The 21,455-nt window shown below is 43.9% G+C and overlaps 1 protein-coding gene across 3 annotated transcripts in view; it reads left to right on the top strand.

Annotated features, from left to right (window-relative positions):
* The window catches only part of ilf3b (interleukin enhancer binding factor 3b), a 53,517-nt gene that overhangs the window by 6,686 nt on the left and 25,376 nt on the right, over positions 1-21,455 (top strand). For all 3 annotated transcript variants that reach the window (XM_070872948.1, XM_070872946.1, XM_070872949.1), the window contains exons 2-8: positions 9,257-9,423; positions 11,342-11,564; positions 13,279-13,505; positions 14,397-14,423; positions 16,618-16,801; positions 17,116-17,263; positions 21,333-21,424. In XM_070872948.1, the coding sequence (XP_070729049.1) occupies positions 9,260-9,423; positions 11,342-11,564; positions 13,279-13,505; positions 14,397-14,423; positions 16,618-16,801; positions 17,116-17,263; positions 21,333-21,424 (1,065 nt within the window). In that variant the 5' untranslated portion in view covers positions 9,257-9,259. The remainder of the gene's footprint in view (positions 1-9,256; positions 9,424-11,341; positions 11,565-13,278; positions 13,506-14,396; positions 14,424-16,617; positions 16,802-17,115; positions 17,264-21,332; positions 21,425-21,455) is intronic.

Raw genomic sequence — 21,455 nt, 5'->3', positions numbered from 1 at the left:
CTAATATTGTTTTCTTGCGTTAATTTAAATGAGTTCCAGTCTTTGATTCATTATTTATTTCCCTGGAATGTGAGGTATATTATCCTCTACTGTGAAGACTGACACGCAGTAATTCTGCAATTTTCTTATTTTCATTTACAATATTCCTCCAATTTGTTTTTAAAGGACCCACATTGCCCGTCACTATCCTTTCTCTTCGAATATTATTGTAAAAACTTTAATATTGATATCCCTCAAGTCATTTTTTGAATTTTTCCAGCTCTTGCTATTTTTTGTTGTCTTTTGTTGTTCTTCACATGTGTCCCCTGGATTTACACTTTTATATGCTCGTTCTCTTTCACTTTTTGTCGACCATGATTTGTTTTATTTGGTAAATAGAGCTCTTTCCCCATAGGCGTATATACTGGTCCTGTATTAAGTTAAATTCTTTTTGAATCCCCACTGTTCACCTGTAGTTTGAACCAATAAGTTTTGACCATTTTGCTGTCGTCAGTCTCAGTCTCATCCCATTAAAGTTAGAAACTTAGGACCCAAGTTTCCACATGATTTGCTCCTGATTTTTAGGAACAACTGGTATAGAACGGAGTATCTTAGAAATCAGAATTCTCCACATTAAGGGCCCAAGTTTCCACATGATTTGCGCCTGATTTTTAGGAGCAACTGGTGGAGAACGGACTATCTTAGAAATCACAATTCTCCACTTTTTTTTCTGCAGTTCTAGTGAGGTAGAACAGTTCTACTTTGGAACAGAATTTTTTCTTCAAAAGGGGGAGTGTCTGGCCACTGACGCCTGATTTCAAAGTTTCCACAGTGAAAACGTACTCCAAACTAAAGTAGAATGGAGCAAGTGAAGATTTTTGTAGAACTGAAAAAACCTGTTCTACACATTAAAAAATCAGGCGCAGGTTACAAATCAGGCGTCCAGAACGAGGTCGGGGGGGGGGGGAAGGGAAGTCATTAAATTCTACAATCAATCCTTATTTATACTTCTACAAATATTATACAAATAAATCCAACCTGAATAAACATTTATAAGCAAAGAAAAGATTAAATAAACCATCTTCCTACCTGTGTGAAAGTGCTTCAGCCATCGTTCGTTGCCGTGTGGGGGGGGAGGAAACTGCCGTTTGTTGCCGCGGAGGGGAAGGAGACAGCGGTTTGTTGCCGCAGAGGGGAAGGAGACAGCGGTTTGTTGCCGCAGAGGGGAAGGAGACAGCGGTTTGTTGCCATGGAGGGAAGGGAAGGAGACAGCGGTTTGTTGCCGCGGAGGGGAAGGAGACAGCGGTTTGTTGCCATGGAGGGAAGGGAAGGAGACAGCGGTTTGTTGCCGCGGAGGGGAAGGAGACAGCGGTTTGTTGCCGCGGAGGGGAAGGAGACAGCGGTTTGTTGCCGCGGAGGGGAAGGAGACAGCGGTTTGTTGCCGCGGAGGGGAAGGAGACAGCGGTTTGTTGCCGCGGAGGGGAAGGAGACAGCGGTTTGTTGCCGCGGAGGGGAAGGAGACAGCGGTTTGTTGCCGCGGAGGGGAAGGAGACAGCGGTTTGTTGCCGCGGAGGGGAAGGAGACAGCGGTTTGTTGCCGCGGAGGGGAAGGAGACAGCGGTTTGTTGCCATGGAGGGGAAGGAGACAGCGGTTTGTTGCCGCGGAGGGGAAGGAGACAGCGGTTTGTTGCCGCGGAGGGGAAGGAGACAGCGGTTTGTTGCCGCGGAGGGGAAGGAGACAGCGGTTTGTTGCCATGGAGGGGAAGGAGACAGCGGTTTGTTGCCGCGGAGGGGAAGGAGACAGCGGTTTGTTGCCGCGGAGGGGAAGGAGACAGCGGTTTGTTGCCGCAGAGGGGAAGGAGACAGCGGTTTGTTGCCATGGAGGGAAGGGAAGGAGACAGCGGTTTGTTGCCGCAGAGGGGAAGGAGACAGCGGTTTGTTGCCATGGAGGGAAGGGAAGGAGACAGCGGTTTGTTGCCGCGGAGGGGAAGGAGACAGCGGTTTGTTGCCGCGGAGGGGAAGGAGACAGCGGTTTGTTGCCGCGGAGGGGAAGGAGACAGCGGTTTGTTGCCGCGGAGGGGAAGGAGACAGCGGTTTGTTGCCGCGGAGGGGAAGGAGACAGCGGTTTGTTGCCGCAGAGGGGAAGGAGACAGCGGTTTGTTGCCGCAGAGGGGAAGGAGACAGCGGTTTGTTGCCGCAGAGGGGAAGGAGACAGCGGTTTGTTGCCACAGAGGGGAAGGAGACAGCGGTTTGTTGCCGCAGAGGGGAAGGAGACAGCGGTTTGTTGCCGCAGAGGGGAAGGAGACAGCGGTTTGTTGCCATGGAGGGAAGGGAAGGAGACAGTGGTTTGTTGCCGCAGAGGGGAAGGAGACAGCGGTTTGTTGCCATGGAGGGAAGGGAAGGAGACAGTGGTTTGTTGCCGCTGTGGAGGGGAGGAAACCGCCGTTTGTTGCCGTGGAGGGGAGGGAGGGAAAGGAGACAGTGAGAAGGGTAGCCTCTGTGCTGATGGCAATGTGCTTTTATTAAAAAATGTTAAAAAATTAAACAGCTGCAAAGAACTACAAAAATGGCCGAGTGCCGATGTTTCCTTCACACTGAGCATGTGCGAACGCTCCAACGCGCACGCGCAGCTTTGCCGGCAGGAAAAAAACTAATTTAAATAGTACCCGCCCCCTCCCACTTACAAAATCGGCGCGAGTGTAGGCTCCGCCCCCCTGGGCGCCGCGCCAAACAGACAAGGAGCTGCAAAGCGCTCGAGAATAGCGCGTTTTTTTTCTGGCGCCATTTTAGGCGCGAAAAACGGGCGCCCAGCTCGGAGGGGCACTCGTTTTTTATCCTGTGGAAACTTGGGCCCTTAGTTTGCTCCAGTTCTAGTCAGGTCGAACAGTTTCACTTTGGAACAGAATTTTTTTTTCAAAAGGGGGTGTGTCCGGCCACTGAAGCCTGATTTCAAAGTTTCCACAGTGAAAACGTACTCTAAACCAACTTAGAATGGAGTAAGTGAAGATTTTTGTACGCTTGAAAAAACCTTGTCTACACTTTAAAAAATCGGGCGCAGGTTACAAATTAGGCGTAGGAAACGAGGAGGAGGGGGGGGCTGGGGGGGAGAGTCATTAAATTCTACAATCAATCCTTAGTTATAATTATACAAATATTATACAAATAAATCCAACCTGAATAAAAATTTATAAGCAAAGAAAAGATTAAATAAACCATGTTCCTACCTGAGTGAAAGTGCTTCAGGCAGGCCTTTCAGGCAGCGGTGTGGCGTCAGTGTCTCGGCGGCAGCAAGCGGCCTTCGAGCTGAGCTGCAGTGCTTGAGGCAGGCCTTTCATGTTGGAGACAAGCAGCGGTGTGGCGTCAGTGTCTCGTCTCGTCTCGACGGCAGCGGCAGGCAGCCTTCAAGCTGAGCTACGGTGCTTGAGGCAGGCCTTCATTCCCCGCGAAGATGCAGCACCCGGATGGACTTTAGGCCATTCGGCCATGGGATTGCAGCGGCGTCAGTGGCTGGTCGGGAGCCGAAGAAAGAACAGCAGCAGCCTTCGAGCTGTGAGGGGGACTGACTCAGGCCATTTGGACAGGGAGAGGCAGCCACATCGACATCTTTATATTTAAATTTGCAGAATGGGTGCTGCATTGTCAACACCACATATTATGCAATGGTTTGCTTCCTCATGCAAGAAATTCTTTGTTCTTGGTGGACGTTGATCCATTGCAAAGTTGAATTGCCACTTTTATTTCTCCAAACACACAGTCCTTAATTTGCAGGCACTGGTTCTGCAAGTTTAGCAGTGAAAAGCTGAACTCACTGATTTCAGCAGGTGATTTATTCAGCAGTGTTGCTAAAAGCACTCCCTCACACACAGAAATATCAAGAAAATTAAAATACAAGCCTTTGCAGGGGTCCAAGAAACAAATCTTCACTTTTTCTGCAGTACTTTTAAAAATGACCGAGTGCCAATGTTTACTTCAGACTGCGCACGCGCAGGGTTGCCGGCACCAAGAAGCCTCATTTCAATTGTACCCGCCCCCTCCTACTTACAAAATCGGCGCGAGTGGTAGGCTCCGCCCCCTGTGCGCCGCGCCAAGCAGACATTGAGCTCCAAGGAGCTCGAGAATACCGCACTTGTTTTCGGCGTGTAAAACAGGCGCCCAGCTCTGAGGTGCACCTTTTTCGCCGCGTGTGGAAACTTGGGGCCTTAGTAACTGGTAAGTTTCTCCTTTTTCAAACCTCACATTGAATTTGATCATTTCGTGATCGCCGTTGGATAAATATTCCCTTACTGTTACTGTTGCTAAAGCTATCATGCATGTACTCAAAGTTCACTGCCTTTTTGACGTGGGCTATTCTGCTCTCCCGATCTATATGAAAATTAAAGGCTCCCATTAAAACAACTTTGCTTTTGCTACAAGCCTGTCTAATCTCTGAATTGCTCATCCTGATTCTGAGAAATCAGGCTCCGTTCTTGGCATTGTTTGGTAAAGGGAGTGTATATCCTTTTGTGAGTGAAGGTGCATGGCCCAATGGGCAGGGGCTTTGGCAGAACCCTGGGAGCAAGTTCTTTAGTCTGTTGGCCAGTATGAGGATTAAAAACCCTAATCGTAATGGAGGGTTTAAATGCTGTTGTAGATGGTTAGATTTTGCAAACCTTAGTTTATATACAGATACCATGAATTAATGAACAGATGCTGATTTAAATCTGAATCAATATAACCTTTTTCCATCCAAACTCTTGATGTATTGAATTTCTTGACTTCTGGTGTCACTCTTTTTTAAGTTCTTTATTTTTTACTTCAGTGCCTTGCTGAGATCTGATCACAAATGGTACCATTTGTGTCCTTGCAGGGAATGGGGGTGGAGGGAGGGGGGCACTGCTTCAACTGAGGTGAGTTGCTGTTTCAGTTGAGTAAAAACTCGAGTGAGCATGCAGTAAAATATTGCAAGTGAAGGTGCTGGAAGTAATTGCTACGTAGAAAAGCTGAACTTGAATTGACTGCAGGATAATTCTAGCATTGGACCACGCCTTAGCTCCAATTCATGCTCTTGGTTGTGGAGACAGTCTGTGATTGTGCAGGTTCCTGTTAAAAGACCCCTTTTTTTTACCAGAGGGGTTGATTTGGAAATAGAATTGCATTTTGCATTTGCTGCTAAGTTACAAGCTGGATTTAAGCATGCACATGTGGTTTGCATCTTTGACAGTTATCATGCCGCTGGGACTCTCCTGGCTATTCTCCCCAACGGTAAAACACATTGATGGCTTCATGATTGCAACTAAATCACAACAACGGATCCAATACAAGTGCTGCTGGTTGCATTGGGACTTGTTCAACAGCAAGAATGTCATGTGGGGGGGTGGGCCAGGAAGGGGGAGAGGAAGCGCTTATTTGTAAACATCACACCGGTTAACGCTGATGGCTGTCAAACATTGTTGATAGGTTTCTTCCCAATCTCTAAATAAAAGTTATGAATCTTGGTAAGAGAATTTAGTGGGTGTTGCTGGCTAAGTGGATCCCTCCAGTGGGACTTACTGTGTAGCTGACAACAAACTGTAATACCTTGTCTACATAAAGATGCTGAACTGTCCATATTAAATGGGTTTAGGGATAGCACAGTTCATTGAGTAGACTGTAAGCATTCACACACAAAAATGACCAAGTGCATGTTTAAGTATTAACCCAAAATAACTAAGTCCTGTTTGTGCTTTTTTTTTAAATCATCAGTTTTCTAATGGGTGAAATTTGTTGACAAGAGTGAAGTGTTGAGTTCTTGTCTCCCCATAAGATATCTGCTAGAAATTTAGATTAATTGGAGCTGGTTTCAGATCACTTGAGTTGAGGGAGATAATTGGAATCTAGTAGTACTGTATAACAATAACTTGTATTTATATAGCACCGTTAACATAGTCAAATGTCCCAAGGCACTTCACAGGAAGGAGTGTTATAAGATGAAAAAATTTGACACTGAACCACACACAAGGAGAAATTAGGACAAGTGACCAAAAACTTGGTCGAAGAGGTAGGTTTTAAGGAGCATCTTAAAGGAGGAAAGAGAGGTGGAGAGGCTTAAGCAAGGAATTCCAGAGCTAGGGGCCTAGGCAACAAGATACGGCCACCAATGGTTATAATGGGGGATACTCGAGGGCAGACTTGGAGGAGCGACGATATCTCTTGTTTGGGGTGGGGGTGTTGTGGGGCTAGAGGAGATTAGAGATGAGGAGGATGAAGACATGGGGGGATTTGAAAACCGGGATGAGCATTTTGAAATTGGGGCATTGCTTAACCGGCAGCCAATGATGGGTGAGCGGGACTTGGTGCGAATTGTGCCATGGGCAGCCGAGTTTTGGGTCACCTCCAGTTTATGTAGGGTCGAATGATCTTGTGGCAATTGCTACAATTTCTTGCCTTAGGGTTCTGGTTCGTGCTTTAGTAACTTCTGCAGGTACACTTGCCCTCTGATACTTCACCCAGGTGGCATTTATATTTTGAGCTGAACCGAAGTGGTTAGCAAGCCATTTGACATTGAGGAGGAAAGCTTTCCTCCCCATATATATCGCGCCACTCCTTGGGATGGCTGGAAATCAGGATTGGGAGCTATAGCAGTTTAAAATTTGGCCCCGAAGACCCCCCTGCACCTGATTCCCTGGGACAGAGGTCCTACTGCTGTCCAAGAGTGTACCTAGGACCTTGTGTTCAGCATAGTCTGCCAGTGTGCTGCCTTTAAAACTGGTAACTTGTGTGCTGCCTTTAGCTTCTACCTTTTAGAATCTTCTCTGCACCCTTGCATCCTGCCACTGTATAACAAAGTATTTATTCTTTATATGCAAGTATTGTGGTTGGCTATAACAGGCCAACACTGACCTCCTGAAATCCCCATGCACACCTACACTTTCCATGAGTTACTGAATAGTGTTTTTTTTCTCTTCTCCTTTTTCCCAACCACCGCCCAAAGTTTCCTCTCTAGCCCAATATTGTACACCAAATGCTGAATTAGTTGATCTCAGCAAGTTGGCACAGACCAGGGATTGGAATGTTTGACCATGGTCTGCATGGCTTCATTTGTTTACCCTGTCTAAATTAGGCCGTTCATCACCTAATTGCAGGTAGTCTTGCTTGACTTCCACAAATCCTGGAGTAAGCAATGTGAAAGTGGACCAGAATTGACTGTCCTTCTAGCTTTTCTTTCTGTTGATTCGGATGTTGGATCTGTTTGTTATAGTGCAGTATTACCATCCATTGTTTGAGTAGTTTCTAGAGGTCTGAGTACCACTGTTGTAAAGCCTGTGTTGGGCTCTGGAGATAGCAATGGCTCAGTGTGATGCATTCACAAAGGTGTCTGGGGAAGTGTGTTACGCTGTAACACCATCTTGGTGCAGAGTTGTATCCGTCACACTGTTGCACCATTTGGGTAAAACAAGTACTGGAAATGAACCTAACCTGTCGGTGCTTTGAAATCCGAGGAGCTCTGACGTTTTTGCAAGGATTGCACTGAGGTCTGCCAGCAGGATTTGTACCAGTTCTAAACTCGTATTTTCCAGGTTACTTCCGTTGAGATTTCATTGAAAACACATGGTAGTCAGTCATTTGCAATGATGGCTGAAACTGAAGATTTTCAGTTTCAATTATTTTACTCAGTGTTTTGGTCTGGAAGTGATAGACCAACATCTTGTATATCCCTTGTATTGTAATGCATTTTAGATTGATTACATGTGTTGATGGCAATGTCAACTCAATATTGAGTAATGGCTCCAACATTGAGTGGGCCAGTTCTCGTGCATGTTTGTTGTTGCTGTGGAGTCCCCACTAGAGATAACCCTCCCTTGCTGTCTTTGTTCTGGAGGTGGAAGTGAATGTTGGTAATAAAATCCCTTAAACATACCAAAATGAGGAGAGACAGTACAAGCTAAATGGTGCAATTTTAACGGGGGTGCAAGACCATGAGACCTGGGGATGTTTGCATAAATCTTTAAAGGTGGCAGGCCAGGTTAATAAAGCACATGGGATTCTGGGCTTTATAAAGAGGCATAGAGTACAAAAGCCAGGAAGTTATGCTAAACCTATATAAAACACAAGTTCGGCCCCAGCTGGTTAGTGCTTAAGGTTGTGTAGGGATTCCTAAAATGTCAAATGTACTGTGTCTGATTGGTGACCATGTGATGTGGCACTTACCATAGACCAAGAGGTGTGCAGGTTTCATTCTGTCAGCGCCCAGTTAGTAAATCTCTAGTGCTGTCGGCCTCAGTCGGCCACTGTTTCTTGATACGGACTGCAATTCAGGGACACCTGCTGGAAGTGCATCTATGTGGATCATATTTGGTTATGAGTAAAGTCCCCACCTTTGCTGGGTGGGAGGGATTGGTTTAATAGGAAACCCTGCCATTACCTTGATCCCTAGTGTTACATACCATCCCTTCAGCCTTTCATCAAGGAGGTGGACAGGTCATCTTACAAATAGTATGAGGATTTTCAGTCCATTTATAGCTGCATCAGCTCCAAGTTATCTACTTAGTCCCATTCCCCTGTCTTATACTTACCTTTTAAAATCTATTATTGATTTTGCTTCCACCACTGTTTCTAAGTTCTAACAAGTTTCTGCACTTTAAAAGGAAAACTTCCTTAAACTCTTGCTTTGTTCTGTTAATGATTGATGTTGGACACCAGTTACCGAATTACTGCTAATAGAAATGCATACAAATTACAGCAGCAAAACAGGCCTTCAGCCCAACTTAGCCCTGTTATCCTCCCGATGAACAATACCTCCTGCTAACTCGGTTCCCATTTCTCTTTAGTCCCCTTTCCTTCAATCACACAACCTACTCTTAAATGTTGACGTGGTCTCTGCTGCAGTCACAAGCTCGTGAGTAGGTGCACATTTGTAGACAGTAAAACAGTGGGGCATCACAGCCAAATCTGACCTTGTTCCTGTGTGCACTTTCCCAGCTGGTCACCACATAGTGGTCTGGATTGATCTGGCTTTTTCCCTTTCTGTCTCCACCCCAATTAGCCTTCCTTCAGTCCTGTAGGTTAAATATGGACTAGTTCACTAATAAACTAGTAGTGGTCTTTTGTTCTAGATTGTGTAGCTGGTTAGAAGCTAAGGTAGTTAGTTGTCCTTTACTGAAAGAGTACTGGTGCCGCCCATGTTTATCCTAAAACCTGCTTATCTATTGCGTCCTGTTGCCGTGTGGCTGTATTAAAGTGAGCCTACATTGCAGTGCAGTAATAATTCTACAGTCGGTGGAATGCTTTCCTTGTTTGAAAGGATAAACATTTACTTGCAGGCTATGGTTCGTGGTGGCTCAAAGAAGTCTCAAGGTGGTAAGAAAAAACTAAAGTTGACGCCACCACAACTGCCAGTGTGGGACAAGAAGCAGGCTTACAAGGAGCTCCTGTACTGGGACGAACTCATTCGCAGTGGCAGGCGCCTGTACCCTCGGGACTACAATAGGTAAATGTTAGGCTTCACAGGTTGCCAATTCAGAGTTCCATGACTAGCTGTTTAAAGCATATTGAAACCTGGAGGGTGGGGGGTCATGTGTCATGTTGCTCTCAGTCCACTGTCCCCATGGTCCGTCTGAATTGAAGTGTGGCCTTTAAGGAATCCTTGCAACCTACATTGTGCCTTTGGGATACTGTCTGCATGTTGCAGGGGGTATGATGATTACGTTGATGTGCACCTTGCATTAAGGGCTGAAGAGTCTGCATCTAACCCCAAATCTGTTAGTGCTGCTCTTAACTGAGAGTATTACTAGCTCCTTTTAGGGCCTGATATGAACTACTTGACCTCTTGTCCTTGAGGCACATAGCTCTAAAGGTTCCCATGCCCATATCAAATGTCCAGTTGCCTTGATGGTAAAATACACTGCCTCACATCAAGCGTGCTTCATTGTATTTAGTGTTTTCAGTAGTGGTCCAGCTCTGATTAATTGTAGTGTGTGTCCTGGGTCCATTTACATTCTTATTATTTTGCAATGAGCTCCTTTGTGTTTATATTCTGAATTCATAATTTAATAATTGAACATTACAAGCGTTTGTTTTAATATGTTCAGTCAAACTTAATGTAAACTTGACGACGACATTTTTATTCAGAAGAAAAACTGCATGGTAACTTGCCTAGTCCAATATTTCCACTTGCCCACAAGGTTGCGCAGGCAAGTGGGCAACTGTTAATGTCGGGCTCTGCCAATGTTACTCGAGGGCGTGTGGACACTGAATCTAAGTGTAAATCTCATTGGATGAGAATTGAAGCATGCTTTAAGTGGAGGGGAGGATGCTCATTATTCCTGCTGTTTTATTGTGGGTGTGACTAATTGTTGCTAGAACTGATATATGGCATCACTGAGTCTGGTATTGGTCTAGTTGTCCACATGCCCTTGAGTCCCGCTTGTTTTGTGGAACTACTACATACACCACTGTAATCAAACCTGAATAAGGGGGATGTGTTGGGGCTAGAGTTTGTGACCATTTTGTTTAAAGCATTGCTGTGCTGAGAGATTTCCCTACTGTATGGAGAACATATTGTTGGGTTGCTCTAGATGATGGAGGAAAGATTTAAACAGTGCAGCGACGTCTATTGTAGGAGATACTGGCATTTTACTTGGCTGACTGGCAGCCCAAGCTTTTGTAATTGATGAAATGTATTCTGGTGGGGGATGAGTAGTATTTTTGGGTAACTTAATTCATGACTGCACAAAGTGATCCTGGGGTCTTTGAGCTTTCCCAAGTTGAAGAGGTTTTTTGCTTGTGCTTTGCTTCCCGTTTGCAAAGTTCCCCAGACTTGAAGCAGTATGGTTTGTAATGGGTTGTTTCTGGGAGTAGATGGTGCACATAATCCACGTGACCAGGAACTGTAGATTTGTATAATGGGGATGGTAAAAGTAGAAAATTATATCTAAATGTGATAATAGACAGAAACATAGTAGGTAGATTTGAGGTTTACCAATGCATGATGGAGTTTTACAGCTAAGCTATTAAAGCATCAAATGTGCAGCTGGGAGCTACCCAGAAATGCACTTGGGAAATTGCTGTAAGAGCAGGACCAGAGAATGTATTTGGGCTGAGGAGGAGCTTCACAGTTAACCCTTTTTACTTTCTACTCTAGTGTAAACAATCCTCTTGGATTGTACTGATCAAACAAGGCAGCTGTAAAATAGTGGGTGGTTCAATTCATCCAAACTAACCTGGATGAATTGAGCCACCAGTCTGGATAGTTTGGATTATGTTTCTAGTATAAGTTTAACCTTGCTTTACAGTGAGGTTGATCGAAAGGTTTGCACTGGAGCTGCAGTTTGAATATAGACACTAGATAAATATGAACCCTTTATGACTGGGCATGCAGGTTCTCATTAATCTGTGTTTGATTGTAGGTACGAGGAGCTACGCCTGTGGTACGATTGTCTGTGCTTTGAGGAGGGGCTGAAATCTTATCGTCTGAGGGCCTTGGAAAGACGCTACAAAGCTCCAAAGAAGCCCCTCAAAGTGCCGAAGAAACTCCTCCTGAAGAAACCCTCCCGGAAGGAGCCAAAGAAACCGCGGAAGGAGCCAAAGAAACCCCAGAAGGAAGAGCGGGTGGAGGCTAAACCCACAATGGTGCGTGTTGCAGTGTGGGAAGGGGAATTCTTCATCTTTGGCCTACTTCACTGGGGGAAAACTGGTTAATTCACATTTTATTTTGCAAATTGACTTTGGATTAATAGGAGTATTGTCGTCAGCAGACCGGGCATTGTGCTCCGCTGTAAGCCTGGTTATTCACAATGTGAGGAAGGTCGTTCACTCCATCTTCGTTCATCCACTACGAATGACCCTAATGATTCTGAGGTTTTCACCTCTACTACTGTCTGGAAGTCCGTTCCAAGTGTTGAACGCTGTTTTTGTGAAGAGCATCTTCCTGAGATCGGGCCTAAATTTATCTCTTCCTAATTTGAATCGTTGCACCTTGTCCTACACTCTCATAACCTAAAATAATCTAGATTTCCTGTTTCCATGGCATTTACTATCTTGTATTCTGAAACATCACTTCTGTCTCTTTCGAGACTGAAAAACTCAAGCATATCCCAACCTCTCCTTGTAGTACAGATAGCTGGCAACTGGGATCGGTCTTGGTGGCTGTGCTAACTGATACACAAGTACGTGTGATGGATTGTATAGAATCTGTCCCTCTATTTTTGCCCTTTGACTGAATTTAAGGCAAGAATGAAGAAAATGTCCTAAAATTACCTGGCTGTACTGTTGTGTTTTTGATCCCTGTCTCGCATCCAGCTTGTGTTCCCTACAATAGATGCTGTGAGTTTGAGACTATTTGTCCATCCTTCAATTGCCTTTGAAGGATTTCTGAAGGAATGAGACAAATCTACTTTCCTTTTTCAAAACAATATAATGGCACCGTTAGCACATTGCAATGCTGCATTTTGCAAATATGGCTGTAATCATTGCAGTTGAGCTTGTGGTTAGAAAAATGGAGGGAGTGAATGTGAGAATAGTAAGACAGCAGATGCTGTTGGGGCGGGGGGGGGCAGAATTGCTGGTTGGAGCAGGCCACAGTGAGGTTAGAGCTTGCTACTTGTAGGTTTGTGTATTGGACACCAAGATTTAGAATCTGCACTGAGGAACTAGGAATCCATAATGCTCCATTCATTGAGACGAGCCTCCTGGACAACTCCTGATGTGCTGAGTTAGGTCATTTTAGTTGGGATACTTCAGTGCCCCAGGGCTAGGAAGGGGAAAAAACAGCTTGTGTTCTCCCCTGGACTGCCATATAGTGATTCCTGCCAAGTGTCTATCTATATTTGAGGATGGGATCTGGGTTAGCTGTGGTCTCTGTTTACAAACATATGAACAATGACTGACCAGTAAAGACCTTCTGGTCCATTGACCCTGCCCCACACAATTGCGTGCATCACAACTTATACACTCCACGCCACCCAAAACCATGTGATCTCCTGGGCGAGAGAAAGCAATCATGCCAATTTGGGGGGGGGGGGAATCTGGGAAATTCCTCTCAGTTACATTCACAAATGCTGCATCCTCAGTTGGTGGATACCCAGCAGGGTTTGTATCCCTTTAGACAGGACCCTCAGGCATTACTGATAACTGCATAATGGTGCAAGGGTTTGTATTCTGGATTGGACATACGGTGCAGTGCATCCATTCAACTAGTTTTGAAATGTGTGTATTTTCTTAATGATGACTGCGATGGAGAAACTTGGGTCGTTCAGACCAAATATTGACATTGTATGTAACTTGTTTCTAGTCTATCTGGCACAAATGTAAATGCTTTGGACATTCACTGTTGTTTTCCTTCCAGCGTCCCATGCGTATATTTGTGAATGATGACCGCCATGTGATGGCAAAGCATGCCGCCATCTACCCAACTCAAGAAGAGCTGGAAGCGGTACAGAATATGGTGTCTCATACAGAGCGGGCCCTAAAGGCAGTTTCTGACTGGTTGGATGAGCAGGAGAAGGCCAGTATGAAAACCGAGGTTACTGAGGTGACTGAGGCACCTGCAACAGAAGGAGAGAACAAGGAAGGGTATGTCGGATTAATGAGTAGCACGCAGTGTGGAAAGTGTTTACTGCCAGTCCCATTCTGCTGTGGATGATGTACACAGGCAGAGTATCAGTGTTGTTCAAATCATAGAGAATACAGCAAAGAGAGAGGCCATTCCACCCATTGTATCTCTGGTGGATCTTTGAATAAATCCAGATGTATCAGCAACTCTGTGCTGCACTATTGGAAATATATCTATTCTCAGCAAATATTACAGTACCTGCATCTTCTTCAGTGTCATATGTTGCATGTAATCTTTGTGGAATGCTTTTTTGGAGCGAGGGAAGAAATGTCCTGGGTATTTACAATACCTCGTGTTTTTTTGGCTTGAGGGGGTGAGTATGGTTTAACCTAAGTATTCTTGGGCTCCATTGCTGTGTTAAGGCACAGAGCAACAAATAAAATTGAAATGACTCCGATATAGTACAGGTTGAACCTCCCTTATCAGTAATCCTCGGGACCTGGCCTGTTCTGGATGCGAGATTTTTCCAGACGAGGGCTGGTCACGTTAAGGATGGTACAGGTACTGAGCAAGGGGATATCAGGGCTGGCTGGCTTGGGGCTTGGAGTGCAGCAGAGAGATCATGGGAAGGGGCCGGTGGATTGTGCGATCAGGCCAGTGATTGTGGGAGTTGGCAACGAGGAAGGACTTCAATTTGTTCATGTTGGAGTTCTGCGCATGCGCCACCCGGTGACTTGGGATGGTTCTGGACGAGGGGTGGTTCCGGATAAAGAAGTTCTGGATAAGGGAGGTTCAACTTTATTGTTTACCTAGAGTTTGGTGGGATGGTTGAGGCAGGCTAAGGCATGGATGGCTCGGGCCTGGTGCAGACATTTCTGTAGTGACCTGTTGTTTTTCTTTTTCTTTCACAGAATGGAAGACCATGACAACTTTACCATGTAGGCCCAATTTTATTATTATTGACTAGTAGATTATGTGCAGAAGCAAAAACTCTTTGAGCATTAGCTCTCTCTTAATTTGTGATCATTCTGTAATTGTGCTGCAGTCACTATCAAATGTAGACATCTGAAATTATATGCACTACAGTTTGTTTTCTGACCTGGTGTCTCCTTAGTGCTTGCATGCTTAAACTTTGTCTTTAAAGGTAAAGAAAAGGCTGACAGCTACTTTCTGTACAAAATACTTTCAGAAAAATTATAACCATTGTATTAGAGAGCCCAATTTTAATAACATTTTTAAACAACTTATATTTATATAGTGGCTTTAATGTAGAAACATTTTCTAAGTAACCTTGTTTCACTTCCAGTTAAATTACATGGGGTGACCTGCGCGTTACCCTGAGCAATTTGTTGATGTGGATTCGTCTTTCAGATGAGACCTTAAACCGAGGTCCCGTCTGCCCCCTCGGGGGGGGGGATGTAAAAGATCCCATGACACTGTTTTGAAGAGCAGGAGTGTTATCCCCAGTGTCCTAGACAATATTTATCCCTCAATCAACATCACTAAAACAGATTATCTAATCACATTGCTTAAGTAGATCCAGAGCACCAATTTGTTTTATGCCAATGGAGCTGCTACAGGACATTTGCATAACCAGAGCAGAAATCTGGAACTTTGCTAGAAAATAATGTATGATAAATGAGCATGTCTCCCAACCTTTAAAAATAGGGGACATTGGGGTTTTTCTTAAAAATTGAAAAGAACTTAGTGGGGTTCACTTTCTGTTCGTTTCCTTCTCCTTTTAACAAAGAAACTAAATCTTAATTTCTGAATCCTGCTAAAATGTCAAAGCCCTGTTTTGCAGTTGAATATTGAGGTGTTGTAAATCCATGGAAGAGGATTTATTTTGGACAATAGTACTTGGAATGACTTTGTCAAGTCGTTTGTGGATTCCAGTGGCAGAAGTCTGGGGATTCCTCCAGACAAACTGGGCAGCTGCTGTCTGGAATTTGTCGTCACTGGAAATCAAACTCCTTGTACTACTGGAAGATGTGTTGCATTCCAAATATTTTGGCATTGAAGGCACAGCCTACAAGCCTATATCGTTGATGGATTGCGGGCTTCCTGACCAAGTTGAACTTGTAATATTGCCCAGCATGCAAACTGAATATTTTGATTATGTTGTGTGTCAACAGTAACTGCCTTAGTAGCAGAGGAGTGCATGATCAGAGAGAATACGAAGGAATTGGGAGAGAAGTCAAAAAAAACAATTGGGAAGACAAAGAGGAACTATGAAATTAAATTATCAAGGAACAAAAAACAAAATAGTAAAATATTTTATAGGCACATCAATAAAAGAAGGAAGGTTGGGATGGGAATGGGGCCATTAAGAGATGGACAGGGCAACACCACAGATAACGATAGGGGGATAGCAGAAATATTACATCATTATTTTGCTTCGGTATTTAGCAGGGAGATAGAACAGGTGGATGTAATGAGAAGTGCATTTTATAATACAGAATTAGAAAAAGGGGATATATTAAATGAACTAATCAAACTCCTAGGATAAAACCCCATGTCCAGATGAATCCAGGGAAGAGATAGCAGAGTTATTACTACATATATAATATGTGGTTAGAGGACTGGTGGATAGTTAATGTAATACCTATATTTAAGACGGGTAATAGAACGTGTGCAGGGAATCAGCTTAATGTTGATGGTAGCAAAAATAATGGAATCCCTACTAAAGGAGAGAATGGAAGAACATCCACAAACCAAGTATAGTAATGTATAAGTCAGTGGATTTCAAACGGGAAAGTCTTGCTTTACCAACGTTATTGAATTTTTTGAAGAGGTAATGGTAATGCAGTAAATGTCATTTATCTAGATTTTCAAAAGGCTTTCGATAAGCTACCACATAATAGACTAACGAATAAGGTCAGAGAATGCGGAGTCAAGGAACTTGCTAACACTGCTTTAGAGTGTAGGTCGTTTCTAAAAAAAACTTGCAAAGAGTAATGGACCTAAAACTGATGCTCTTTCCTTCTTTTCTTTCGCGATGTTGGCTGCTGAACATGCTGTATATTTTGGAAGCAAGAAAACTATGTTGGAACACTTTTGGGTGGGAGAGTGACAAATGTTTCTTTAAGTAATGGCCTAGAGGTGAAGTATTTTACTCCATTCCCATAACAGGGAACAGAAGTCTACAGAACCAAATGCCAGCCGGACCCTGCGGGGAGTGATGCGAGTTGGGCTGGTAGCCAAGGGCCTCCTTCTGAAGGGAGATCTTGACCTTGAACTTGTACTGCTGTGCAGGGATAAACCTACCAGGACACTGTTGACAAAGGTCAAAGATAATCTGGCTGTACAATTTGCGGTAAGAAATAACTTTTTTCTGGTCAACATTTTTACTTTTGGAAGTCCATCTTGTATATTACTGGTCAAAACTAGCTTCAGACTGTGTGCTCAGGATTTGGGCTGTTGGAAGCAATTTGGGGACATGGGTGGTGGTTCTAGCAGGTGGGACCTAAACCGATCCATTTGTCTTGCTTGTGCCACCAATTACCTGAGTACAAGAAAGGCTATGCTGAAACCAGTCTTTAATAGTTTGAGGGCACGGGAAGAGAAGAAATGGGCAACGAGAGTCCTGAATTGGTGCATCTAATATTTTGTTTCCTTCATTTTATCTAGACCATTACTGAGGAAAAGTATGAAATAAATCCTTCAATGAAAGATGCAGCCATTATTATAAAGAATGACAAAGAGGAGCCCCTAACCTTGAAGATCAAGCTGACCTCCCCTCTGGTCCGCGAAGAGCTTGAGAAGGAAGCTGCTGGAGGTAGGATGGGTTGTAGGTGCAAGCTCCAACCCGCAGTGTACTATGTTTATTGGGCCTTCAATACAGCTTGTTCTTGGGTCATGTCTTTGAGGTTAAAGCTGCAATATATTATAGTAAGATAAGAGTGACTACATAATCCTGTTCAGTGCAGTGTATTTCCTTCTCCAGGGCCTGGTGTTTGAGTGCAATGTAGACAGCAAGGTCTCTAGTGGAGAACTGGTGTTTGAACACACGTCCGTTTTAAACCTGGTTTCCAAATCTAGCTTAGACAGAGGGGATGAAGATCTCTTTTCGCTAAGGTCTGATTGTCCAATCTCCACAGTTCATTAATGCAGCAATACTAGTGCACAACTACCCTCCACCCAAGAATGAATTGGCAGTACTAGTGCTGTCAGATTTATTTTTGTCTGGAGTAGTTTTTCTCTGAAATAATGGAGCCAGACTGAGTAAATTTGACCTATTATGCTTCTCTTTTGTGTTGTCATTGCCAAAAAGCCTGAGATTGTAAAAAGATCATAGATCGATACATTGGGGGCTGAAACTAGAACACTTAACCTAGAGCATGCTATAGTCAACCCAAGCTCCCAAATGGCATTTTTAATGTATCCTATTTACATCTCTTGGTTAATGGTGGAGGGAAGCCTTGTCCCGAGATGAAGGCCATATTGTGAGCATATGAATCATTCTGCCTGCAGTGAGATGCATTTCCATGCTCCTGTGCTGTCATTGGTCAACAAAATTGCATGAAGGGTATGTGCATTTCTATTGAACTATACTTTCTTCTGACCACCCTCTTCAAAAATCTCTCCTTTGAAATGTAAAATCCACTCACCTGGTTTATATATTTCACCATGGGCATTGTAAGTTCACTTTCTGCCAACTCCATTGGGTCTGCAGGTAGTAGGTACAGCCCTGCAGTTGCCCTTGGATTTGTTAGTGTATAAAGTTGTGTGCTTATAAGAACATAAGAATTAGGAACAGGAGTAGGCCATCTAGCCCCTCGAGCCTGTTCCGCCATTCAACAAGATCATGGCTGATCTGGCCGTGGACTCAGCTCCACTTACCCGCCCGCTCCCCGTAACCCTTAATTCCCTTATTGGTTAAAAATCTATCTCTGTGCTTCTGGTTAACTATGATGGAGGGGGGGGGGGCGGGGGGCAGACCCAAATATGGAGCTGGGTCATATTGATTTTGTTTTTTTTAGCTTCTTGAAATTGTGTAGTGACAGCACTTTTCCAGGAGCATAGTCTTGGATGAACAACTGTGCCTCACTTTGAATTGATAAATCTTCCAAGAGTGTTTTACTGGAGTGACTAGCCTAGTTCTGCCATATTGGAGTATGTACCAGCTATTCTATATTGTGGCATGGAAAAGACCCATTTCATATTGAGAGGCACAATTTCCCATAGACATTGAGATTGTTGTGATCTTTGACCTTTTATACCACCCCTTAAAATTGTATTGTCTGTTACTGTGTACCTCCAAATGGCAGCTATGGTCTGTAGTATACTGCAGCTTTACATCCTAGAACTGCTTGACATGTTATCTTTGCAATTGTAGCCTTTTGATGGTCCAATACACAGTAAATGTTAATACTTTGAATCTAGCTGTAATAAAGTGACTTGAGGCTTCTGAATAAATAGCCCAGAAGACTTAAAGCTAAGTTGAGAATTGTCCTTGATGATCGTGCATGTGTTCAAGTTGTTCAAAACCACTGGTTTATACGTGAGTACGTTTGCATTGCAGCAAAAATGACCATTTCTTGGGCCTTTTTCGAATGTTGCTTAGCTTCTGAAAAGACCACCTGATACATGGCTGGCAGAGTTTTAGGTAATGTTTGGCTCTTCATGTCCTGATTGGATCCAACATTTTTATCCATTTTGAGTTGTTGAATTTGCAACATGTGTAGTGTAATCTGTATACTGAGTGGAATCCCAAGGCAGAGGCCACACCCATGTGATGTTCAGTATAATCTGTGTCTGTCCTCCCACTAAAGTGCGAATACTGTTTCCATCCAGGAGGCTACTAATTAGGTATATTCCGGTGGTGCTTGTTTCCAGCTGGTAGAAATAGACGTGCAGGCAAAACTTAAGTAGCTTGATGGTAACTTAATGAGATGAAATGAGTTTGGAGGTGTGTAAATGCTCACCTCTCTCTGGCTGGTAGTCTCATTAGTCCTGAACCCTTGTGTGACCAATGATGGAAAGTCAGCACACTTTGAATGATGATGAGCTTCTATTTTTAATATCTGTGATGTGACTGGTCAATGCTCTAGAGGAAATTCACATTACTGTCTAGCACGCTTAGTGGGTTAGACTCTGGCCTTTCACTTATGACCTGGATTCAAATCCAGCCACATTTGATGGGATGAAATTCTCTGTCTGGTGCAAAAGGTTCCTAGTGGGCATTCGAGCACAAAACCTGGCACCAATTGGCTATCTCACTCCAAAGCCAGTGACCTGTCTTGCCTTGAACACGTGTTTGTAAAGGCATTATTCCTTTGTAAATAAACTTTCTAATTGCTTTGCAATCAAGCCTTTACCTTAATTGACAGATTTCCGAGCTAAGGCAGCAGTTAAGGTTAAGTATTTGGCACATGTAAATGGGTTGGAGGCATTCATTTGGGAGGAGTTCAGGATACTTGGTTCAACTATAAGAATGTTTTTTATTGTCTTGGGTAGCTAAAGTTTCAACTGCACAAGGTGCATGGTTTATGTCCCAGGCTGTCCTGTACCTTTTGTGGAGATGGTGGTTCAAGACTCTATGTACAAAGTGTGTTAATGGATGTTGGTCTAGCTTTAGTATCTGTAGAATTAGGTTTTTAAATAAACCGCTTCCATAGTTTAAAATCTACACAATGGTCTGATGGTGTTTGTTCCACTTTCCAGATTTCTAGAGAATTAAGTGGGCTTGTATAATCCAATAAGCTAAATATAATACCTTTGCCTGGTCTCCTCTCTATCCTAACGTTGAAATCAGCTGCTCCAGCACAGTTAGCTGAACTCTGCACCGAGCTGAGTTTGATCCTGGATCCTTTCTGGTTTGTGTGGTTCACCAGTTGCCAGGCTGGGCTGTGACTTCAGTCAATTTGACCAAGTATTCAATCATCTGAAGCTTGGTCCACCTCCAAAACTGGTGTTACTGAAGGACTTAATGTAACTAGCAGGCAGCACATAAGTTTTCCGTTGATGAGCATGATGGGCTCCTTAGTCAGGAATATCCGTGACAAACTGACCTTATTTGAAACTCTGGTCAGTAATGGAAGCACCTGACCATTCAGTTTTGCTGCAGTGCAGACGCACTGTTTTGATATGCAGTGGGAGACTGAGAAATGTAACAATGGAGCAAATATCTCACTTGATGCTGAAAGCCTGTGCACCAAATAGTTCGACCTGAGATAATGGTCTTAATCTGAACACCGAACTGCTTAAACACGCAACTGCTTTGTACAGTCACTCTCTGTTTAACAGTTTCCCACTGTATATAACATTTTATATGGTGTTTTTGATCTTTTTGATATTGCCTGTGGATTTACTATTTGATCACGTCTACCAAGCCTTCTAGTTTGTCAATTCTTTTAGGGACGCTGGACCTTTGACCAACTGGACGCTCTCTGTCATGGGGGCCTGGGCAGTCGACCCTCGTGGGCAGAGGGGGTTTCCCCCGGACAGAGCCCCAAGCCGCCTAGTTTCCTTTTTCTGGTTCCTAGCTTAGTTCATTAAACACATCTACACGTTACTATGTTAGTTAATGTCTTATAACCTGCAGAGTATTGTTCACCCCTCACACCACCAGTGCCATGAGTTTAGGGCTGAAGCTACCATATAGAAAAACACATTAAAGGGATTAGTGTACATTCATTCAGTGTTCAGGTGTAGACTAGCTAGTGTTCTGCTCCCCGTTTAGCTACAAGACAAAGTAGATTCAACAGAAATGCTGAGAGAGTGTTCACTGCAACTTGACTTTTGGTGGGGAGCCCTGTTTGCCCAATAGGATGCTGCCGCTCTCCACCGCATGACAGAAACCCCTTGGTCAAACTGCCTGTCTTCTTATTCCACTCCATCAATAGAAACAGTAACGCTGAGTGAGCCTGCGGATGTATTGGACAGGCAGAAATGCCTAACCGCCTTGGCGTCCCTGCGACACGCCAAATGGTTCCAGGTTTGGATCTTGTTCTTATATTATTGTCTAA

Source organism: Pristiophorus japonicus, unplaced genomic scaffold, assembly GCF_044704955.1.
Source record: "Pristiophorus japonicus isolate sPriJap1 unplaced genomic scaffold, sPriJap1.hap1 HAP1_SCAFFOLD_389, whole genome shotgun sequence".
NCBI classification, from domain to species: domain Eukaryota; kingdom Metazoa; phylum Chordata; class Chondrichthyes; family Pristiophoridae; genus Pristiophorus; species Pristiophorus japonicus.
This window is presented reverse-complemented; position numbering and strand designations above follow the sequence as displayed.